Source organism: Chenopodium album, chromosome 8, assembly GCF_948465745.1.
Source record: "Chenopodium album chromosome 8, dcCheAlbu1.1, whole genome shotgun sequence".
NCBI classification, from domain to species: Eukaryota; Viridiplantae; Streptophyta; class Magnoliopsida; order Caryophyllales; family Amaranthaceae; genus Chenopodium; species Chenopodium album.
The window spans coordinates 6385389-6407855 of NC_137841.1; the positions used below are offsets into that span (position 1 = coordinate 6385389).

Genomic DNA, 22467 nt, shown 5'->3' on the forward strand with positions numbered 1-22467 from the left:
CAGGGTCAGATCCATTTACCAGGTCGGGTTTGAACACATATTTTCCGGCCTGAAATTTGGCCCGGCCAGACCCAACCTGATCCGATAAATGGACATTCAAATTAAATAATATTTTAAATGTTTATCTAACGCCCTAGGGATGTTCATGATCCTATTTTTAATCATCATCTAATAAAAGTTATACTCTTTTTTATTTTAAATATTTGCTATGTTAAATCAATAATTGTGGATAATTCGTATAACTATAATTTATGGAATTCATTACATATTCAAGATCAGTTAACACAACAAGCTTCTTGTTTTTAATAAGATTGTCAATTATTAGTCTACCTAAATCTTTTAAACTAGTCCATGTCCAGTTTTGAGATTTCTGTGTACTGAGTAGCCTTAGTGCTTCAGTGCTGCTGCATTAGAATGTACAAGAGAGATAAGATTCTAGCTGAGTTTCAAATTTAAATGAATTTACACTTCATGATTACTATTACATCAATGTCTGTAACTTCTAAACAACAATGATATATACTTATTAACAAAGACAAACACAAAGAAAAGAGGAATTTACATTTCTTTTCTGGTAAGCTCAAAGCTAACTATCCTGTATAGAAAAAAAAAAAATTACTGACACAAGCTTCTATGCGTGCATTTAAAGGGTCTAAATGACCCCGTTTTCCCCCCATCAACTTTTTCGAGGGGGTCTAAACCGTTTAAACCTATTCTTCCGTATACAAAATCCTAACACACAGTGTGGATTCATCACAAGTCTACTTCAAGATCCCCTACTATTGAGAGAGTGGGACACATTCGAGTTCAAGGTCTAGGACTCCTCTTTCTACATTCTGCAGTTTGATAGACAGTTGCTGCTTTATTTGGCCATCTACAAGGGAGATAATGCTGTCATTTAGAAGGGTGTTATCTTCGCTTGCAACCCATGTCCCAAGCTGGGTTGCTCCATTTTGTGTTGACTTCTCCAAATCCCTAGCAGCAGAGACCAAGGGTTGGATGTCAATTTCAGCTTGGCCCATAAAATCGTCCGTGGTGAAGGTGTCCTTGTCATACACAAGCTGCAAATTTAAACTAGGGCGTAAGTTTTTGAAAGGAAGAACCAAGGGAAAAACACAAAGATAATTGATGTCGAAACAAAAAAAAAGGTTCAACTATATGAGAGGGCAAAAATGGGAGAACATTTATTCTATCAACGCAATATGCATTCAAACTCAAGAAAGAAATTGGAGCCTTGAAGGTGAAATTGCTTATAGATAATACAAGTATAACACAGAGTAGATGCTATGAGCAGACAAGTTACATTATATGCACTGTAAGTTTTTGTACTCGAAAATTTGATCATTGTAGTTCCTCAACAAAAAAAACTTACCAACTTTAAGGGTGGCAAACAGTCAGGAATTGACAGCATCAACTTTTCATTCCAGACTGGATTCAGGTTGTTCTTTATAACACGAGTCTTCACTGACTGCAAGGAGAGTTATCAAGACCACGTTTAATATAAAAGCAAGATCTAGAAATATACCAAGAGAGCTCACAAAGTCACACGGAAAAGATTCTTACTTGTTGTCCCAGACAGAGGATGACATATGGATCACTAGATACCATATCTCGGATAGCAAGGTTAGTGCCTCTGACCACATTTACTTTAATCAGTCCAACAAATTCAGTCATACCTGGCTGCAATAAGAAAAATCAAATACAATGACATAAGACTGCTCTTTAGGACCCAATCAGTAAAATGCAGACGAAAGAACAAGCTTGGTATCAGAGGACTAAAAACCCAAAGTTTCTAACAATTAAAGGGTTGAAAGTATAAGAATTGTTGTTTCTAAGATGAAACACATTCATGAAAATAATGCTGAATATAGATTTATGAATTACAAAGAAAAAAAATGTACTCCATCTTGCATGAAATATAGACTTACCATCAAATCACAGTTCTTAGAACTTTTGTGCTCGTCTTTTTTTTTCGAGCTATGGCGGCTACCACGAAACGCATGCCCAATTCCCGTAATGCGAAGGCTGCTAACTTGTTTCTCTATGTGTTTCTTATCGAGTGATAACATTAGATTCTTGCTTGATGAAGTTCGATAGGCTGACGGACTTCTATAGGTTGATGAACATGTAGGACGTGGATATGGACACATCAAGTACTCATCTGAATTTATAAACTGTTGTAGCTCGTACTTCCTCCTAAACAAGCCCAAAAATATTAAAATAAATAAATAAAATAAAATAAAATTTAGCGTGCCAAATTTCTGCATTTGTAGAAAAAGCATTATGAGGCTTATGACTGTACAATACCTGATAAAATCAGAGCGCTCCTCTATAGCAGAATCTGGTTTTGGTTTCAATATGTTCCCAGGAATGCAGGCTTCATACTTTTTGTTGGCTACTATATTTCCTCCCATTTCTTCTAGAGCATCTACTTGGTCCTCTGTCCAATCATCAAGCTTCACGGATAAAACCTGTATTACAGACATATATTCTTCATCACGATCCCCTCTCCAAAAAAAAGATGTCCATGTTCCTAAATTATTGCTATAGTTATTACAAAAGGAGCCCATGTATGAGGCAAGTCAGATATTGTGCAGTAACAAGCTTCCCCGATAATAGCAAGATTTGACTTCTCCAGGCATAAGCTATTCTGCCTCTTTTATTTTCATAGTAGATTAATAATTCGTCTATCTTTAAGGTAATGAAATTTGGAAAAACCAACGAATTTGTCAAGAATTTACATGTTCCCTGAAAAAACCTCCATTAGCTAACATCTACCCTTTTTCTGTTCAATGTTGTTGGCTCTAATTACTATTCACAAATGTGGATGCATACAGTGTTGGAAGTTCTTGATATAAAACAAGAGTGTTGGGAAAAATAAGAGAGAGAGAGAGAAAAATAAATGAAAGGGGAAAAGTCCCACATTGATTGGGGAGGAAGGTTTTTCCTTGTTTTTATAATGTAGTGCTTTAGCACTACTCAGTTGAGTGAGTTGGAGGTGTGTGTTACTCCACACACACACACACGCGCGCGCGCGCGCCGAGCCGAGCCGGGTCGGGTCGGGCTCGGGCCTCGGGACTTGGGACTTGGGGAATGCGATGCGCGGGCGTGGGTCTTTGTTATCTTTTTGGAGAAATTTTATTTCCTTTTTCTTGTTAACAGAATATTCCCAAGTATCCGGTTTTTGACTGTTGGGATTTTCTGACTGTTGTGGGAATTAATCAGCCATTAATCCCTTGATTTTAGCTGATTAATTCACTCCCTTGTTTCTTGCCTCGTTTGTTGACTGACTAGATTAATCTGGTCATTTTCTTGGCCAGATTCTTCCCACCTTTCATGCTTTCCGTTTTTCCTCTTCACCCTATAAATATTCGGTGGTTTTCTTAGCCAAAATACACAACACAATCAGTCTTCTCTCTTCTCTAAACTTATCTAAACACATGTTCTTTCTGTTCTGTTTTCTGGGCAAGTATTCTGAGTTCCAGTCGGGTTTGTGAGTGCACATAAACTCCGGCGCCGTGCTTATCCTGGAGGGCGACCGCAATTGTCTACTGCACCGGGAGGTAGCGCGGAATCGTCTTTTAGGTCAGTGGTTCTCCACGACGCGGCTATTGTCAGTTTGGTTCACGCATCAAGAGATGAGTTATTTCTGTTTTATTGCTTATTAGTGTAACAATCTAAAAGACGATTATGGCTTCCAAATTCCTTGTTCCTGATATGTCTAAACTAGAACCTCTTGATGGAAAGAATTATAAACGTTGGGCTGTTAGGATGCATTTTTATTTGGAGCAGATTGATGTTGCATATGTTCTTGATGATATTGTTCAACCTGTTGATAAAGATGATTTGTCTGAATCTGAGATTAAGTTTTCTAAGGATGATAGAACTTGTAAGGGCATGTTGTTGCATTATATGTCGAATAGTCTGTTGGATATTTATATGGGTTTTTATCATGCTAAGGATATTTGGGATGCTTTAGAGAAAAAATATGGAGCTGATGATGCTGGTACTAAACGTTATTGTGTTAGTAAGTGGTTAAGTTTTCAAGTTGTTGATGATAAGCCTATTATTGATCAGATTCATGCTTATGAGAGTATTTGTATTAATATGGCTGCTGAAGGTCTGTCTATTTGTGATACTACCCTTGCTATTGTTCTTATTGAGAAACTCCCTCCCTCTTGGAAGGATTTTCGTAACCAACTCATGCACAAAAAGAAAGACCTAACCTTAGAGGAACTTGCTGCCCACCTCAAAATTGAGGAGGAAAACCGTATCAAAGACAAAACCCCTTCTGTTTTTCCTTCCTCTTCTTCTGCCAAAGCCAACCTTGTTGAACCCAAATCAAACAACCAGTCCAAAGCCAAAAACAGTAACCTTAAGCCTAATGGGAAAATTCAGAAGTACAAGTTTAAGGGAATCTGTTATGAGTGTGGTTTGACTGGTCACAGGGCTAGAGATTGCAGGGTCAAGAAGAAGAATGGGCAAAGTCAAGCAAACCTTATTGAGGATTCTGACGTTATTGTTGCTGTTGTTTTAGAAGCTAACTTTACAGGTAATGCTGCTGAGTGGATTGTTGACACTGGAGCTACCAGGCACATCTGCGCCAACAAGGACATGTTCACTACCTATGACAAGGTTGAAGGTGAAAATGTCTTCATGGGCAACTCAGCTTCTGCTTCTATCCAAGGCAAAGGGAAGATCGTTCTCGCTCTCACTTCTGGAAAATTGCTTACTCTCACTAATGTTTTGCATGTTCCAGAAATGCGCAGGAATTTAATTTCTGGCAGTTTGCTCATGAAAGCTGGACTGAAGCTCTCCTTTGATTCTGATAGATTAGTTCTTACTCGCAATGGGGAATTTGTGGGGAAGGGCTTTTGTAATGGGGGGCTTTTTACTCTTGATGTTAAAATTGACACTATGAATAAGAATGCTAGTACTTCTTCTGCTTATATTGCTGAGTCTATTGATTTATGGCATGCTAGATTAGGTCACGTTAATTTTGATTCTGTTAAAAGGCTTAAACACTTAAATTTGATTCCAAGTTTTTCTAAAACTGATTTTTCGAAATGTCAAGTTTGTGTTGAAGCCAAATTTACTAAGAAGCCATTTAAATCAGTAGATAGACAGACTGAAGTACTAGAACTTGTTCATAGTGACTTAGGTGATTTTAATAATCACGAAAGTAGAGGGGGTAAAAAGTATTATATTACTTTTGTTGATGATTGTTCACGTTTTTGCATGGTTTATCTTCTCAGGTCTAAGGACGAAGCTGAGGAAATGTTCCTCAAATATAAAGCTGAGGTAGAAAACCAGTTAGACAAAAAGATCAAGAGGGTTAGGAGTGACAGGGGTGGTGAGTACAGCCCTGACACTCTTAAGGCATTTTGTGAGCAACTTGGCATTGTTCATGAGACGACGGCTCCCTATTCACCCGAACAAAACGGTATAGCTGAAAGGAAAAATAGAACTTTAAAGAATATGATGAATTCTATGCTTATTAGTTCTGGGCTTCCTAATAACATGTGGGGGGAAGCTATTCTTTCTGCTTGTCATGTTTTGAACAGGGTTCCTCACAAGAAGCTTGACAAGACTCCATACGAAATATGGAAAGGTCGAGCGCCAAACCTAAAATACTTGAAAGTGTGGGGGTGCCTAGCAAAAGTAGGCATACCTAGCTTCAAGAGGGATAAGATTAGTCCCAAAACTGTTGATGCTATTTTTATTGGCTATGCTTATCAAAGTGCAGCTTATCGTTTCTTTGTTAAAGGTGCTAACAATTCTTATGCAGGTGGTCATATCATTGAAGCAAGAGATGCTGAGTTCTTTGAGAACATTTTCCCTTTGAAAATGTCTCCTTCTAATGATAGTGAATTGCATGCTAGTAGTTCTGTTAGTTTACCTATTGCTAATGCTCCTATTACTAACGATGATTCTGTTTTGGAGCCAAGGAGAAGCAAAAGGGCAAGAAAGGAAAATAGTTTTGGTCCTGACTTTATTACTTCTTATTTATCTGAATCTTCCTTAATTGATGATGATTTTGTGCATATTTTTGTTTTGGAAGATGATCCAAGAACCTATGATGAGGCAATGGGGTCAGTTGATGCTGTTTTTTGGAAAGAAGCAATTGATAGTGAATTACAATCAATTCTCAATAATAACACTTGGGAATTGGTTGAACTTCCTAGAGGTTGTAAGCCCATTACTTGTAAATGGATCTTTCGGAAAAAATTAAAGGCCGATGGATCCATAGACAAGTATAAGGCAAGGATAGTGGTAAGGGGTTTTACTCAAAAGTTTGGCATTGATTATTTTGATACTTACTCCCCCGTTACTAAAATTGCAACCATTAGGACTTTAATTGCTCTTGCTTGCATTTTTGGTCTTGTTGTTCATCAAATGGATGTCAAAACTGCTTTTTTGAATGGTGACTTGGATGAGGAGATTTACATGGTCCAACCTGAAGGGTTCGTTGTTCCAGGACAAGAGGAGAAGGTTTGTAAGTTAGTCAAGTCATTGTATGGGCTTAAACAAGCTCCAAAGCAATGGCATGACAAATTCGATAAGACTATGACTGGTAATGGTTTTCATGTTAATGAAGGTGACTCTTGTGTTTATTTTAAGCATGATAGTCATGGTTGTGTAATTATTTGTCTTTATGTGGATGATATGTTGATTTTTGGGACTAACTTGGATCGTGTAAATGAGACAAAACAGTTTTTGAGTTCGAATTTTGAAATGAAAGACATGGGTGAGGCAGATGTGATTTTGGGAGTAAAAATCAAGAGGACTCCAAATGGCATCTGTCTTAATCAGTCACACTATGTTGAAAAACTTCTTAAAAAGTTTGAATCATTTAATGTCGATCCAGTTAAGACTCCCTATGACCCAAGTTTCCACTTAAAGAAAAATAATGGTAATCCAGTTAATCAGTCTGAATATGCTAGAATTATTGGTAGTGTTATGTTTCTTATGAACTACACTAGACCTGACATTGCTTATTCTGTTAGTAGGTTGAGCAGGTACACTCATAATCCAAGCAGTGATCATTGGATTGCTCTAAGGAGGTTGCTTAGGTACCTTAAGGGTACTATGGATTGGGGTTTGCATTACTCCAAATTTCCTGGAGTTTTGGAGGGTTTTTGTGATGCCAACTGGGTATCCGATAATGATGAAGTTAACTCCACTAGTGGCTATGTCTTCACCCTTGGGGGTGGAGCCGTATCCTGGAAATCTTGTAAGCAATCTTGTACTGCTATGTCTACTATGGAATCTGAGTTTATTGCTCTTGAATTGGCAGGTCATGAGGCAGAATGGTTGAGGAACATGCTTGCAGATATTCCACTGTGGGGGAAGCCAGCTCCTTCAGTTGCACTTCATTGTGATTCGCAAGCTGCTATTGCTGTTGCACACAACCATGCCTATAATGGGAAGAAGAGACACATCCGTCTGAGGCATAAAGCCGTCAGAAATTTGTTGTCTGAAGGGGTGATATCACTGGACTATGTTAAGTCCGAAAAGAACATTGCGGATCCGTTAACTAAAGGCCTATGTAAAAAACTAGTTTTGGAAACATCGGAAGAGATGGGGCTAAAGCCCGTTGTATGAATTGTGAAATAATGAACTCCTACTCACTATGAGTTCAAAGGGGAACGTTATGTAATAATTCGGAAGCACATTTTTATTTTTGTCCATCTCTAGATGTTTGTTTTGTGCTTAGCTACATATGAGAAGGAGGTTGAGCATACGGCTCTTAATGAACCCATATCCATATTTTTGGAGGTGTGTTGTAGCTCACACTTGATGGAGTTCACCTACTTAGGTGTGGAAGTGTGGCCGCTTCCTATGAGTATTTCGTGGGCTTATACTCTAGAGCACCTATGAGCATCCAGGCTGGACGTATGGCCAGTATAATGCGTCACCTTTATTCGCGGAATTTCAGAATATTATACATGTTCAATTGTGTGGCTCAAAGTGACGGGTCCCTAACTCCCTATTGAGTTCAAGACGAAGGTCACTTGGTAGGTGAGGGATCATAGCTTGATGTCCACTATGTGTTAATTCAAGTCGCGAGACATTGACACTTATGCAATTGTTTTGTTTTGCCCAGAATTCATTTTTTCATTCTTTTTCATATCTTCGAACCTGTGGGGGATTGTTGGAAGTTCTTGATATAAAACAAGAGTGTTGGGAAAAATAAGAGAGAGAGAGAGAAAAATAAATGAAAGGGGAAAAGTCCCACATTGATTGGGGAGGAAGGTTTTTCCTTGTTTTTATAATGTAGTGCTTTAGCACTACTCAGTTGAGTGAGTTGGAGGTGTGTGTTACTCCACACACACACACGCGCGCGCGCGCGCGCCGAGCCGAGCCGGGTCGGGTCGGGCTCGGGCCTCGGGACTTGGGACTTGGGGTCTTGGGGAATGCGATGCGCGGGCGTGGGTCTTTGTTATCTTTTTGGAGAAATTTTATTTCCTTTTTCTTGTTAACAGAATATTCCCAAGTATCCGGTTTTTGACTGTTGGGATTTTCTGACTGTTGTGGGAATTAATCAGCCATTAATCCCTTGATTTTAGCTGATTAATTCACTCCCTTGTTTCTTGCCTCGTTTGTTGACTGACTAGATTAATCTGGTCATTTTCTTGGCCAGATTCTTCCCACCTTTCATGCTTTCCGTTTTTCCTCTTCACCCTATAAATATTCGGTGGTTTTCTTAGCCAAAATACACAACACAATCAGTCTTCTCTCTTCTCTAAACTTATCTAAACACATGTTCTTTCTGTTCTGTTTTCTGGGCAAGTATTCTGAGTTCCAGTCGGGTTTGTGAGTGCACATAAACTCCGGCGCCGTGCTTATCCTGGAGGGCGACCGCAATTGTCTACTGCACCGGGAGGTAGCGCGGAATCGTCTTTTAGGTCAGTGGTTCTCCACGACGCGGCTATTGTCAGTTTGGTTCACGCATCAAGAGATAAGTTATTTCTGTTTTATTGCTTATTAGTGTAACATACAGGTCTAATCACTAAGCACAACCCTCTTGGGTGAATGTTTTACCTTCAAAAGCATATCACTGAAAATTTTCACAATTACTTGTATATAAAAAAGGAGGCAAAAGGAAAAGGCACAAATTAGTAAAGCACGCTCCTAGTTGTGACATACAGTTCTCATCAACTTCACAAATATTATGTAGGTTCAATGTTTCCTGCCTATCAAGAAAATTCAAAATTGTATACAGTTCAGCTCTAGAAAATAACCGCCTTATTGGGTAATCCATATGTATATCCAATTATGTAATTATGTTATATGGAGTATATAAATATTTTGTACCATACCTTTGTTATATGTACTCCAAGGCTTCTGTGTATACCAGAGCACTTGATACAGATGAATACCCCAACACCCATAGACCTGAAAATCACAGCACAGCACAACACAAATCATTTCATATACCCGTTGCTTTCTTATTTTTACATATGCTTTTACTTCATGTCTTCATCTTCTTTCTTATTCAATTTTCATGACATAATTAACTTTTTCCATACGTTTGATGGTTCTCATCCTATATTTCTTTTGATATATTTATTCTTCATTCTTTTTTACAGATCCTGCTCTTCAAAATATCCAAATTCATAATTTTTATTACAGTATACATAAATTGTCTATTAGTTTTAATCAAAAGCTTAACCAAAGTTTTTATATTAACATGTATATAAAACACTACCAACTATCTAACAATGGGAAAAAGATGTTCATTTGAAATACTTACACCCATTTTGGTTCTGGGGTGCCACAGTCTGCACATTCTCTATTTCCACAGTGAGATAGCAATAGCTCTAACTTCTTTTGAGGGCCAGAAGCTGCAAAATAATGTAAGATTTATACATGACAATAATATGTAAAATAAATAATGTGTTCTTTCCTAATGGAAATTTTAGGGAAATTGAAGGAGGATGTTTAATTGAAGGAGGATTCTCTAAGTTAAAGGATGTTGTGACTTGTGAGCCAAGATATGTGCAACAATCAAATAGATCTAAGCGAGTAATCTGTTTCAGCAATATTAGCTGGAATTTTACAGTGAATGATCATACTAAAGATGCAAATCGCATAAACAAACATGCCAAGCAACTTTAAATATTAAAGGAAGACATTTATAATCTTTCACATGACAATTACTTCAAGAACTAGCAAATGAGAATTTAAATGCAAAAAATGACAGTATACTGTTTCAACAAGGTGAACCAATTTTTAAAACTAGCATAGTAGCATCATATAGAGAAATTGATTGTCAGCATAATATTTAAAGTACCATGCTTTTCTCTTTTTGATTTGTTGCTTTTACAATGTTTATCTGTCGGTGCTTTTCCAGAGTGTTGATTTTCGGAAAATTGCTTGTCTGCCTGCTCGTTTGCTGATTGTAGTCTTTCTGTCTGTTCTTGATCTGATTGTAGTCTTTCTGTCTGTTCGTGTTCTGAATGTAGAATTTCTACCTGTTCTTGATTTGATTTCCGTCTTTCTTTCTTTTTCGGTTTTGACTGTTTTCTTTCTGTTTGCAGTTGTTCTAATTGCATTTCTTCTGCCTGTTCTTGTTCTAATTGTAGTCTCTCTGCCTGTTCTTGTTCTAATTGTAGTCTCTCTGCCTGTTCTTGTTCTAATTGTAGTCTTTCTGCCTGTTCTTGTTCTGCCTGTAGTCTTTCTGCCTGTAAAAGTTCGTAAAGAGAGGTACCTGTATGCATTATTAGATTAAGCTTTTGAGTGCACTAACATCTTACAGCTAAAGAACACTATTTAGACCAAAAAAAAAAAAAAACAAAAAAAAAAAAAAAAAAACTAAGATTCCATCAAACAATAAATGGAACTAAACACCAATATTCATCTCAAGCAGGTCTAAATTACACAACAATGGCAGTCGAGCCAGCCCTGCAGATCAATCTCGTTACTTCTAGAAAGCTATAGATAAGCTGAAGTCAGAGGTTTTTATACTGCAACTTGTACAAGAATATAAAGGTGGCTTAACCCCAAACAATTACAGTGAAAGGATATCCAAGACTGGATTCAAATAATTATGCTAATGACTAATAACTGCTGTAGAAAGCGTCAACAAAAAAAATAGCAACAAATCCACCAAAGGTAACCAAAGACAAAAATCAATGATTGGCAATTTAATTTTGCTAACAAATTACAATAATCCAAACATGTACAATATCAACAACATGATTCTGAACCTAAGTTCAAAAATTTTGTTATATCCATTATACTAAAATACATCATTAAACAATTTCTCCTTCATTGTTTATCATATCTAGCAAACATAACTACCTTACATAAACAAAAAAATCCAGCGTTTGAAATTCCTCAGAATCTGAATTTAACTTAACTTTGGTATTATACAAAAGTTAGGCCACCACAACGTAATAATATAGTACCTTAATGCTAAAAAAACATAGATAACAAGAAATTCCAAGTTTCTCAACACGAATACATGTAACCATAATGCTAAAAACTTGCAAGCAAATTCTTATAAAAGACAATATGATAGCTTATAGATAATAAAAGGGGACAACATAAAATTAATCTGCCATAATGTAAATAGTTAGAAATTGGAAATACCAACCAAAAAACAAAAAACAAAAAAGCAAAAAATAAAAAACAAAGAAAAAAAACGAAAATTTTACAAGAAATTACCTCGAACATGAGTTATTGTATCTACATTTTCTTGTTGTGTGCTCATCTCTAGCCTCACTTGACCACAAAACGAAATCATGAAAATTTGTTTAACCATTAAAGAACCGCCATTTTTAAGGCTCCTTAATCTGCAAATATAGAAAATTAAAACAAAAAAAATAAAAAATAAAAAAATCATTCCAAAAAAAAAAAACCCAGAATCAAATTATCAAAAAACAACAAATATGGCAATTACCCACATAATAAAAACCAAAGAAAATTATACTTACAATATGAATTCGTAAAATTAATGCAATTTTTTCAGAAAAATCAAGAATTTTGTAAGGAAATGGGGCAATGTAATGAAGATTAAGAGAATGCATGGAGAAAGAAAAAAAAAATTGTAGCAAAGATATGGGAATCTAGGTAGATGAATTGGGTAATCTGATGTTAGGCTTTTTTGCTGGATTTTTTTATTTAGGAATTTTTATGAGCAATAATTTGATTTTTAATTGTTGGTGGAATATTTCTTTATGAGTATTTAATTTTCAACTAACAGGGGAAAACCATTAACCACCACTATAAGGCAAAGGAATTTTGCTGGAATTTGAGGTTACGTTTTTAGGCATTTTTAAAAATCGATTAATAAAAAGTTAATTAAAGTGAGGACTTGAAGAGAAATTTTACATTTATTTTATTTTTTGATGATTTTAATTGGAGGATTTTGTTTGTTCTGCTTTTGGATAATTGTACTATATTTGCTCCCTAGCCTCTCGTCCTCTCCCTCAAGGCGCGTGGCTAACTTGTGACGATTGCCGAATATTTGTTTTATACTCGTACTATGCAGTACCTCCATTTTTTTAGTTATCACATTTTGATTTTAGCACTTTTTACATAATTCTTTTAACCATATATTATGGTTTGTACATAATGAAAAATATAGTTATGTAAGATTCATTAGATCCTTTACGATATATATTCTCAAATTATCCATTTTTCATAATTTTTGCTTGTACATTGGGAAACGTTAATAAGGAAACATGTCAACTAAAATGAAACGGAGGCGGTAGTTTGGAGTGCATCTAGGCGCATAGGGACTATATATTTGGCATGCACATAGGAAGGCAATCTGGAGTTCGATGGTACATTTTCTCTTTTATTTTAGTATAGTAGTACATTTTTGTGTACTACTATATATGAATAGTATTTTTTATGCACTATTATACAAGTACTTTTTGTCATCATATTTTTCACCTTCAGATTCCCATTATTTACAAAAATATCATCCTATTTGCATCCTTAATATATAGGGACTATGCGCCTAGAGTTTTCCAGTAGTTTGTACTAATAAAAATGATTGGCTAGGTAATGTTTTTGGGTCTTCGCATGTAAAAAAAAAAAAATGTATTAGAAAAAAAATCACTAGGTTTCATCATGCTCATCTATCATTTTTTTCCACTTATGTTAGGAAAAATACTCCAATTTTTTAATTGAAATTTGCATATTATTCTAACTATATTTATTTAAGTGCATTACTAACTTGTGCTTAGAGTTTAAATTAAGTAGGTTAATGTATGTATAGGTATGTGAAATTGGAAAAATTAAGTAGACATAATTATATATGCTATTTTTGTAAGTTTGAAAACTGTGTTTGCATTACTTCATTATTGTAGATCCATACATTTTTTTTTAATTTTTTTTTTTTTTTTTTGAAGGAAATTGTAGATCCATACATGATCGTTCCTTCTATATATATATATATATATATATATATATATATATATATATATATAAATAAATAAATAAAAAAAAATAATCAATGATCATATAAATACAAGATAGTAGGTTAGTGTGTTGAAACAAGAAAACTGTATAAATTAGTTAGTTGGTGAGCTATTTGCTTTCCAAATGAGAGGTTGAGTTAAGAGACACAATTTGAAGGTTTTTGTATGGAAGAGGCAACTCATGTCATCACATTTGCAAATTCAAATTTACAACCAAACAAAATTAGGAAAACTCATAAAGAGAAGTTATCTTTTTCATATCTTATGATGTGAAACTTCCAAACCCAAAGTGACAAAGTGTTAGCTTAAGGGATTTCGAGAAGGATTTTTTCATGTACATAAGAAAAATAGCTACACTTTAAAGACTTTTACTAAAGTAATCGCCTAAGGACGCTTAAGATTTTTTACTCAAAAAAAAATGTTTACTTAGTAAATAAAGGTTATATTATTTTAACTTAGCAGTTTGTTTAAAAAAAAAAAAAAAAAAAAAAAAAAAAAAAAAAAAAAAAACTTTGCAGTTAATATCCTGACTAGCGGTGAATAATGGGCGGGCCTGGCCAAGGTAAAAAAAAAAAATTGCACATTCATCGGGCCGGAAAATGTGTGTCCAAACTAAGCGGGTCATACGTACTTTTCAGGCCGGGCCAAAAAAAACCAACTCGGTGTCACCATAAAATCGATTTCCCAACCTCAAATTTTTTGTTATAAATTTGGGCCGGGCCGGCCCAACCCTGTTTCGGGCCGAAAAAATTGCCCAACACGCCCAAAATCGGACCTGGCCAGCGAGCTAGGCTCAACTTGATCAAGTCTAATTCTGACTTTTCGCCTTTAATCCACTTTCATTTAGAACTGTTTATAATCAAATAAGTCATGAGTAAACTCTATTAATTTTAAGGGTAATGTCATATGTAACCCTAAGGGCATATAAGCATTAAATATGCTTTTAGAAATTGTATAAAATTAGGAATTCATGACAAAAACACGCGCAAATCAGTGTTATTAGTGTTAATTATTTGATGATTTCTTAACTTTTTACGATTTTCAAGTGTAAATTTAATGCTTATATGTAGCCTGAGGGCTATGTATAACATTTTCCTAATTTTAATTCACTAATTACATAGCTTATTTTTTTTCCTATAACAATATTTGCAAGCTACTCATTCATTCAACACTCCCATGATTTGAAAATGAGGCATTTAATTAACTCTTATTGCTAGCAATTCTTTATTTTCCAACATTATTGGGAACTTGGGATTATATTGCTCATAATAATATATAGGCGCGTGAGGTATCCCCATGGTTGTGATGCAATCTAGGCGGTAATCTAGAAAAGTGGTGTGTTTGCAAGTCAATGATAAAACTTTCGTACCCACAAAAATGATTAAAACATTAAAAAAAAAACGACATTAACAATAATAATTTAAGAAAAGTGCAACTTAAGCAATAAAAACTAAGACGAATAATTTGATAGTCTAATGCAAGAGGAGAGGCATTAGTGTTGGTTTGCCACTCCTCTGCCACTAGCCTTACTGTCAACTTATCAAGTCACGTCCACGCCAACCGTCCAAAAAATCAAGATCACACAAAGTACGACTCAGCTTCCTTCAATTTCAATAGTTAGGTATGCACAAGTGCACAAAGAAGGTTTAGGGGTGGAGATGGAAGTTAGATTTTATACGACTAGTATTCATTGAGTTAAAGATAATACTCGTAAATGGTATTCAACTTTTTGCAAAATATTGTGTTTGGGGGTTCAAGTGTTAAAGATAATACACCATTGTTAAAAAGTTAGACCCCTAAAGCATAAATCATAGGAAATTTAATTTTAACAATAAATAATAACTATCATAAATCATAGGAAATTTTGATTTTTACCATCTTCAAATAACCACTTAATTGAATTTACCACCTCCAAAAAAAAAAATTTACTTTACCACCTCATAAAAAAATTAAACATCAGTTTTACCACCAATCACCTCCAACTAACGGATTCCGTCCAAAAATCCGTTAGTGGGGCCTACCTTGCACACGTGTCGCCATATTATTGGTTAAGTTTTAAAAAAATAAATAAAAATAAAAAAAAAATCCCCATCAAGCAACCGGTGGTTGCTGCCACTTTCGGGACCCCCACCGCTGGACCGGCTACGACCAGCCCCACCACCTAACCGTTACAACCAGCCCCCACCACCTAACCGCTACCAGCCACCGTCGGGACCCACAGCCACCGCACCGATTTCGACCTCAAAACCCTAGCCACCACCTAACAGCTACGACCAACCCCACCACCTAACCGCTACCACCGCACCGCACACCACAGCCGCGCCGATTTCGACCCCCTTTCCACCAATTTCCGACCTCAAAACCCTAGTCAACACCTAATAGCTACGACCAACCCACCACCTAATCGCTACCACCGCACCGCACACCACAGCCGCACCGATTTCTACCCCTTTCCACCTATTTCCGACCTCAAAACCCTAGCCACCACCTAACAGCTACGACCAACCCCACCACCATCCAAACCCAGACCAGAAACAACCGCTACCCAGACACGAAACCACCCCGACTCAAAACCACCACCACTTAGACCAGAAACCACGCCAGCCACACGCAAAACGATCGCGACTCGAAACCACCACCACCCAGACGCGAAACCCACATGAAATTCCGACCAACCGAGGTAGTTGATTTCGTTGCTGGTTGGTTGACATGGAAGATCGGGGAAGATGAAGAAGAAACGTCAAAAATGTGGGCCCTACTAACGGATTCATGGACGGAATCTGGTAGTTGGTAGTAAAATCGAATTTTTGGAAATTTTGGTGGTGATAAAGTAAATCTTTTTTTTTTTTTGAGGTGGTAAATTCAATTAAGTGGTTATTTGAAGGTGGTAAAAATCAAAATTTCCTAAATCATAATACTAATATCTAAAATAAGTAGTCATTAGTTATTTAGGCGTAACAAACACTATAAGCCTATAACAATGCAATTTCCTCCTTAATATGCTTACATTAAATTAGTTCTTTGTTTTTTTTAATATAAAAAATTGTTTATTTCAATCTGCTCAAATTAAGTAAATTCTCCATTCTCCTAAGGGCCTGTTCACTTAGATTAATTTCAGTTCATTTTAGCTATAATCAGTTCAGTTCAGCTCCTAATTTCCTTCTCTCATAAGATATTCATTTCAGCTCAGCTCAATTCAGTTCAATTCAATTCAATTCACTTCAATTCAGCTCCAATAAGTTCAGTTCAGTTCAGCTCCGCTCCAATCAGTCCAGTTCAGTTCAGCTCAGTTCAATAAATGAGAACATACCCTATTAATGCTAAAACTAAGGGCCTGTTCACATTTACTTAATTTGAGTTCAGCTCAGCTCTAATCAGTTCAGTTTAGTTCAGCTCCAATCAGTTCAATTCAGCTCCAATCATTTCAATTCAGTTCAGCTCAATTCAGTAAATGTGAACAGGCTCTAAAGCACCTTTCATTTATTTTATTTTTTTTACTTTTACATACACTTATTGTACTCCAACATAAATTTTTGATAAAAAAAGACCATACAAGTATTCTTTTACAAAGTATTATACTGTAAGTACAAATTAATAAATAAGCCCATATCATCTGGTTAATTGATTATGAGAATAAAGGACATTAAATAGTTATCCATTAAAATACAATTTATATTAGGAAAAAATTTTAATTACCACCCAAAAATGTAACCATTTTCGAAGTAATCACCGTTTAATTTTTTATTTTAAATTACCACCCCTTAAATTAAATAAATGCTAAAATTACCACCCATTTCAAAAATTCGGTGGTGTAGACACCCATTTGTGTCTCCCCAAAACCAAACCCAGTGATGTGTACATTTCACGTCGAATCATAATCGCATGAAGTGAAAGTGTGGAAAGTTTAATGTTGCGGATAGTTTTAATTCCTTTTCGCTTCTCTCTGTTTTTGAAAACTTATATTTAAGAAAACAGCCAATCCAGTTTGGTTGGTCCATGATATGGGTCCAATAGTAGTGTAGTTGGATGGGGCTTGAAAAGAGTTTTCCAACGATATATTATAAGCCCAATTCCGATGAATATTGAGGAAGTTATGGCCAATTTACTGAATTGGGCCCGGTTTGAGCCTTATATGCGGCCCAATGATCTAGGGGAGGGCCTAATATAGATTTATCATTCCTAATGCAATTAGGAATGGTTTTAGTCTTCTAGATTCTTCTAGAAAGTTCTTTTCATTCCTAATTCAATTAGCATTGATAAATTGACTTTTGTTGACTTTTCAGTGTTTTAATTAGAATTAAAGAGCATTTTTGAGGAAAAATACGATTTTATCCTCCTGTACGACAATTTTTATCTGATTTTAAGAAAATGCGTGAATTTCCAGATGAGCGTCAAACGCCAGCTGTAGCGCCTGGCGCTACGCTTGGCGCCTGGCGCTAATGTTGGCGTCTGGCGCCAATAGCCAGCGTTGGCGCTAATCCAATTTTATTTGCGTCAGAACTCTGTTTTGATATTTTATCTTTTTGGCTGATTTTCTTTACAAATAACGTCGTAAAAACTCCGTTTTGATTCATCCACAATCACCTACAATCACCGATTCTCTCTATTTTCACCAACTCTCATCAAGTTTCTCTTGATTACTCTCTCTTTCTCTTTTCTAAACTAGCCTTCTCTCAAATACAAAATTCCGCATTCATTAGACTTAGATACACCTAGCCATATTCGAAGTTGCCTTCGCCCTAGACGTGAAAGGTTTAATTTCTGATGGTTTGGTCCCAAATCTCTCTTTCAATTATTTAATTTAATTGTTCGTTATTATTTTCCTTGAAGTTACTAACGCGTGTATTTTGTTATTAGAAAGAGGTACGAGGCATCCAAATAAGTACTTTGATGGTTTTTATTGATATTATGATGTAGAAATTATGTTTAGGTTGTTATTATGATATTCCTAGTTTCATGTCTAGGGTAATTTTAATATCAAATATGATTGTTATGATGCTTCCTATGTTCCTCCTAATATTTATGTTTGTTAGTATCATGTTAGGGTTAAAGCTTTGATTTTTTATTGTTTAGTGACATGCTAGAGTTTGTTATTAATTTTGTTAGTATCATGCCTAGGATCTTGCTATTATTATGCTTTAACATGATTATTATGATTATGATTATTGTAATTGTTATTATGATGATTATTGTTTTGATTATTATTATTATTATGATAATTATTATGATTATTATTATGTTGCTTGATTATATATATTGTTATTGCTTGATCACGCCTTTTATGCATGTTTAAAGGGAATTTGGTACTTGTAATCACGCTTAATGAGATAATTAATAATCTTGTTTAGGGTTAATTTGATTATAATTCAAGTGATCGCCAATAATAGATTTATTTGTGCATTAATATTCAACCAACATAGATAAATAGGTTTAGGGTTAATCATATTGATTGTATGTTAGTCAGAAAGCACACATGAATACGATCTGAATAAAGTAGATGCCTATTATTAGGGCAGGTTCAATCTTTTTTAGGTTGGATTTGTACTTTCATCCCCGAACCCTATTTGGTTCAAGACCTTATGGAGTTGACGATCTCTTGGATCGTTAAGGGGTGTAACCTTCACCTCGTGAACAGTTTACAAGTTCCTAAAAAACTTGTTGGCGACTCTTTTGATCTATCTTCTTTCCCTTTGGACGTCACCGTACTTTAGTGTATGATCACAGTGGGGTTCAAGCTAGGGGTTAACGCTTGAAATATTCCCTACAGGTGGATTTTCCGTTTGAGGGCCCACCTAACGCTGATTTTGACCCTTTTGACTGATTTTTCTCTTTAAAAACTCTCTCCGAACTTCAATTCATATTTCCTTCACCAAATTCTACCAAATTTCACTATAATTGGGGTAAATAGGTAGATTTGGGAATTAGGATTCATGGAATCAAATTGAATTGGGGCTGAAATTGGGGCTTTGAATTCAAATTGAATTGGGGCTAAAATTGAAAGTTGCAACGGCTGCGATTCACTCTTGCCGGCACTTAGCTGCTGTAATTAGATCCTTTTGTAGGCTGCTGTTACGGTTGGAGAGGGGGATGCGAGTTGTTGCGCGGCTGCAAATGAAGTGGGGTCGGAGGTGGGTATTAGCTGGTTTGAGTTGTTCAGTGCTGCAGAGTTGTTGGTGTGTTGAGTTGTTGTTGTAATGGTGGGAGAAGCAGTGAGAACAGGGGTGATAAGTGTTGCGAATTGTTTGTGAGGTTAGTAGGGGAAATGTGATGTAGGAAATGGTGTGGAGTGGTGAAGGATAAGGAGGGTACACCAACATGAGAAAATTGGGTGTTGAAGGAGATTCAAGAGATGGGTGTTGAGAGAGAGGGAGAAGACTGATGATTTTTTTTTTAAAGGAAGAAGACTGATGATTTTTCAGCAATTTATTGAAGGAATTCAATGAAGGAAATGATAATATATCAATGAGATGTTAAATCGAGGAAAAAAAAAGAAAAAAAATAGGTGGGAAGTTAGTTAGGTGGGGCCCATAGACGGAAAATCCACCATATTTTTAAAATAGGTGGTAATCTGCGTATTTATTTATTTAAGGTGTGGTAATTTAAAATAAAATATTAAACAAGTGGTTAGTTCGAAAATGGTTATAGTTTTGAGTGGTAATTTAAAAATTTTCTTTTATATTACTAAAATACGGCTATCAATCTTATATAGAAAATTTGCAAATTGCGGCCATTTAAAGTTCGAATTTTGCAAATTGCAGCCATTTAAATTTTTTTTGCAAATTGCAGCCCAAAAGTTCGTATAAATTGCAGCCCGATTTAATTTTTTCATCGGTTTACATGTTGAAAAATCTTCGGTTAAGGTTTTAGGGGTCATTTTAGCCCTTAAGGAACCAAATTGAGCTCGAAATTAGCAAAAAAAAAAAAAAAACGTAAGTGTCTCATATTTACAGTTTCCCACAAATCGATAAACTTTTGTTACGCAAAACGAAATACTTGCATTATTTTTTTGCTAATTCCGTGCTCAATTCGGTTCCCTAAGACCTAAAATGACCCCTTAAACCTAAATCGAAGATTTTTCAACTTGTAAACCGATGAAAAAGTTGAATCGGGCTGCAATTTACAATTTATATGAACTTTTGGGCTGCAATTTGCAAAAAAATTTTAAATGGCTGCAATTTGCAAAGTACGAACTTTAAATGACTGCAATTTGCAAATTTTCCATCTTATATAGCAAAATATTAAGATGGTATTAGTCCTATTAATGGTACATTTAAAGAATTGTGTATTATTATTAAGGAGAAAATTTAAATCTTAATCTTAACAAAAAAATACCTATATCATTTAACAACATAATAAAAGTATGCAATTTACGTGCAAGTTAAGGTAAAACAATCACATGTGATTTTCTTTTTCAATTACAAAATACTCTTTACATCTTTTATATTCTTACTGGTGAAACACTAGTAAAAAAAAATTAATTTAAGTATGAATGATATGAGATTAATTTTCATGGTATAATTAGTAATATAAAATTACCCAAATCAACAATAAGTACAAACTCTAGATTTTATCAATAACCTTCCATAGTAAATTGTAGTAATATTCACTTACAAATGAAAATTAAATTTTTTTGTTTTTTTTATTTATTATTAATACAATTATAGTTAGGGCCTGTTCTCATTTACTTAATTTCAGTTCAGTTCAGCTCCAATCAGTTCAGTTCAGTTCAGTTCAGCTCCAATCAGTTCAGTTCAGTTCAGTTCAATTCAGCTCTTAATTTCCCTCTCTCATAAAATATTCATTTCAGCTTTGTTCAGTTCAGTTCAGCTCCAATCAGTTCAGTTCAGTTCAGTAGTTCAGCTCCAATCAGTTCAGTTCAGTTCAGTTTAGCTCAGTTCTGTAAATATGAACAGGCCCTTAGTAATTAAACTAAATAATTCAGTCTTCAAGAACAAAAAGGATACATCAATATATACATACATGATACTAAAATAATCATATAAGGTAAACTGTAAGTACCCAAGCAAGAAATTTAAGCTTAAGGTATGTATATTCATAAAATAATTAAAAGCCTCAAAAAATTAAATCAAGGGTCCAACTTTTTGCATTTTTTGATTGGTTGCTTTTTAAAAAAATAAATATAAAAAGAAATTTTTCTATTGGTTAACTAGAAGGGTCTAACTTTTTAATTCAAGGGTCCAACTTTTTTGAAGACAATTATTTAGGAAAATTTTTAAATTACCACCCTAAAATATACCCATTTTCTAAATAACCACCCGTTTAAAATTTATTTTATTTTACTACCCCTTAAATTAAAAAACTACTCAGATTACCACTCATTTCAAAATTCAAGTGGATTTTCTTATGTGGACCCCACCCAACGACTTTTAGTGGTGAAAGGAAGAAGATGGTCAGTAGTATTGGCAAATCAGACAACATGCTCTTGGTTTTTTTAGTTGTTTTCTTTTGGTTTTAGGTTGTCTTGTACTCAATAAATTGGTTTAAGGGGGAGGTGAAGTGAAGACATAGCTGATTGTAATGTTTAGACATAGCCGTTACTAGCCATTGGGTGGGTCCTCATAACAGAATTCCATCGAAATTTTGAAATAGGTGGTAATATGAGTAGTTTTTTTTTTAATTTAAGGGGTGGTAAAATAAAATAAAAAAGTAAACGAGTGGTTCAATAAATACATTTTTGGGTGGTAATTTAAAAATTTTCCAATTATTGATTTTCATCGGAATAAAAACTTAGACCCCAAACATTAAGCAGAAAAAAAGTTAGTTCCCAAACACAATGTTTTGCAAAAAGTTAGACCCCATTTGTTATCTTAATTCAGTATTAGTCACAGGTTATAAAAGACAATATTGAGCTTTAACCATCAATCTAAATTTTTAGTTGAGTTGATCTTAGCATAAATTCAAGAGGTAGTATATGATTATTCGACAAGAATATGTGACTTTTTTTTTTTAAACCCATTTAGTGAATTTTATTAATCAATGGACAATTTGTCCATTAGAACATAAGAGGAAA

At 35.0% G+C, this 22467-nt stretch overlaps 1 protein-coding gene across 2 annotated transcripts; it reads right to left on the reverse strand.

The window, feature by feature from the left end:
* Positions 1–433: 433 nt before the first annotated feature.
* LOC145641675 (putative ADP-ribosylation factor GTPase-activating protein AGD11) lies at positions 434–12244 on the reverse strand. Of its 2 annotated transcripts, none has more exons than XM_081692582.1 (10): positions 11943–12244; positions 11674–11801; positions 10298–10688; positions 9758–9848; positions 9324–9399; positions 2308–2471; positions 1929–2196; positions 1564–1680; positions 1373–1468; positions 434–1061 (listed from the first exon to the last, which is right to left on the reverse strand). In XM_081692582.1, exons 2-10 carry the CDS (start codon positions 11680–11682, stop codon positions 780–782), a joined length of 1494 nt encoding a protein of 497 aa, XP_081548708.1. In that variant the 5' UTR covers positions 11683–11801; positions 11943–12244; the 3' UTR covers positions 434–779. The 2 variants fall into 2 exon arrangements, with proteins under 2 accessions (XP_081548708.1, XP_081548706.1); XM_081692580.1 differs by having other exon boundaries at positions 10298–10714.
* Positions 12245–22467: the final 10223 nt, after the last annotated feature.

Bases quoted from the DNA above. Each gene is read 5' to 3' on its own strand.
- LOC145641675 (XM_081692580.1), bottom strand. From the start codon at position 11,770: ATGGTTAAACAAATTTTCATGATTTCGTTTTGTGGTCAAGTGAGGCTA. The intron at 2,472-9,323 runs GTATGGTACAAA...TCTGTAATACAG, and splicing joins TTGGAGTACATATAACAAAG to GTTTTATCCGTGAAGCTTGA. The intron at 1,469-1,563 runs GTAAGAATCTTT...CTCTCCTTGCAG, and splicing joins TCCTCTGTCTGGGACAACAA to TCAGTGAAGACTCGTGTTAT.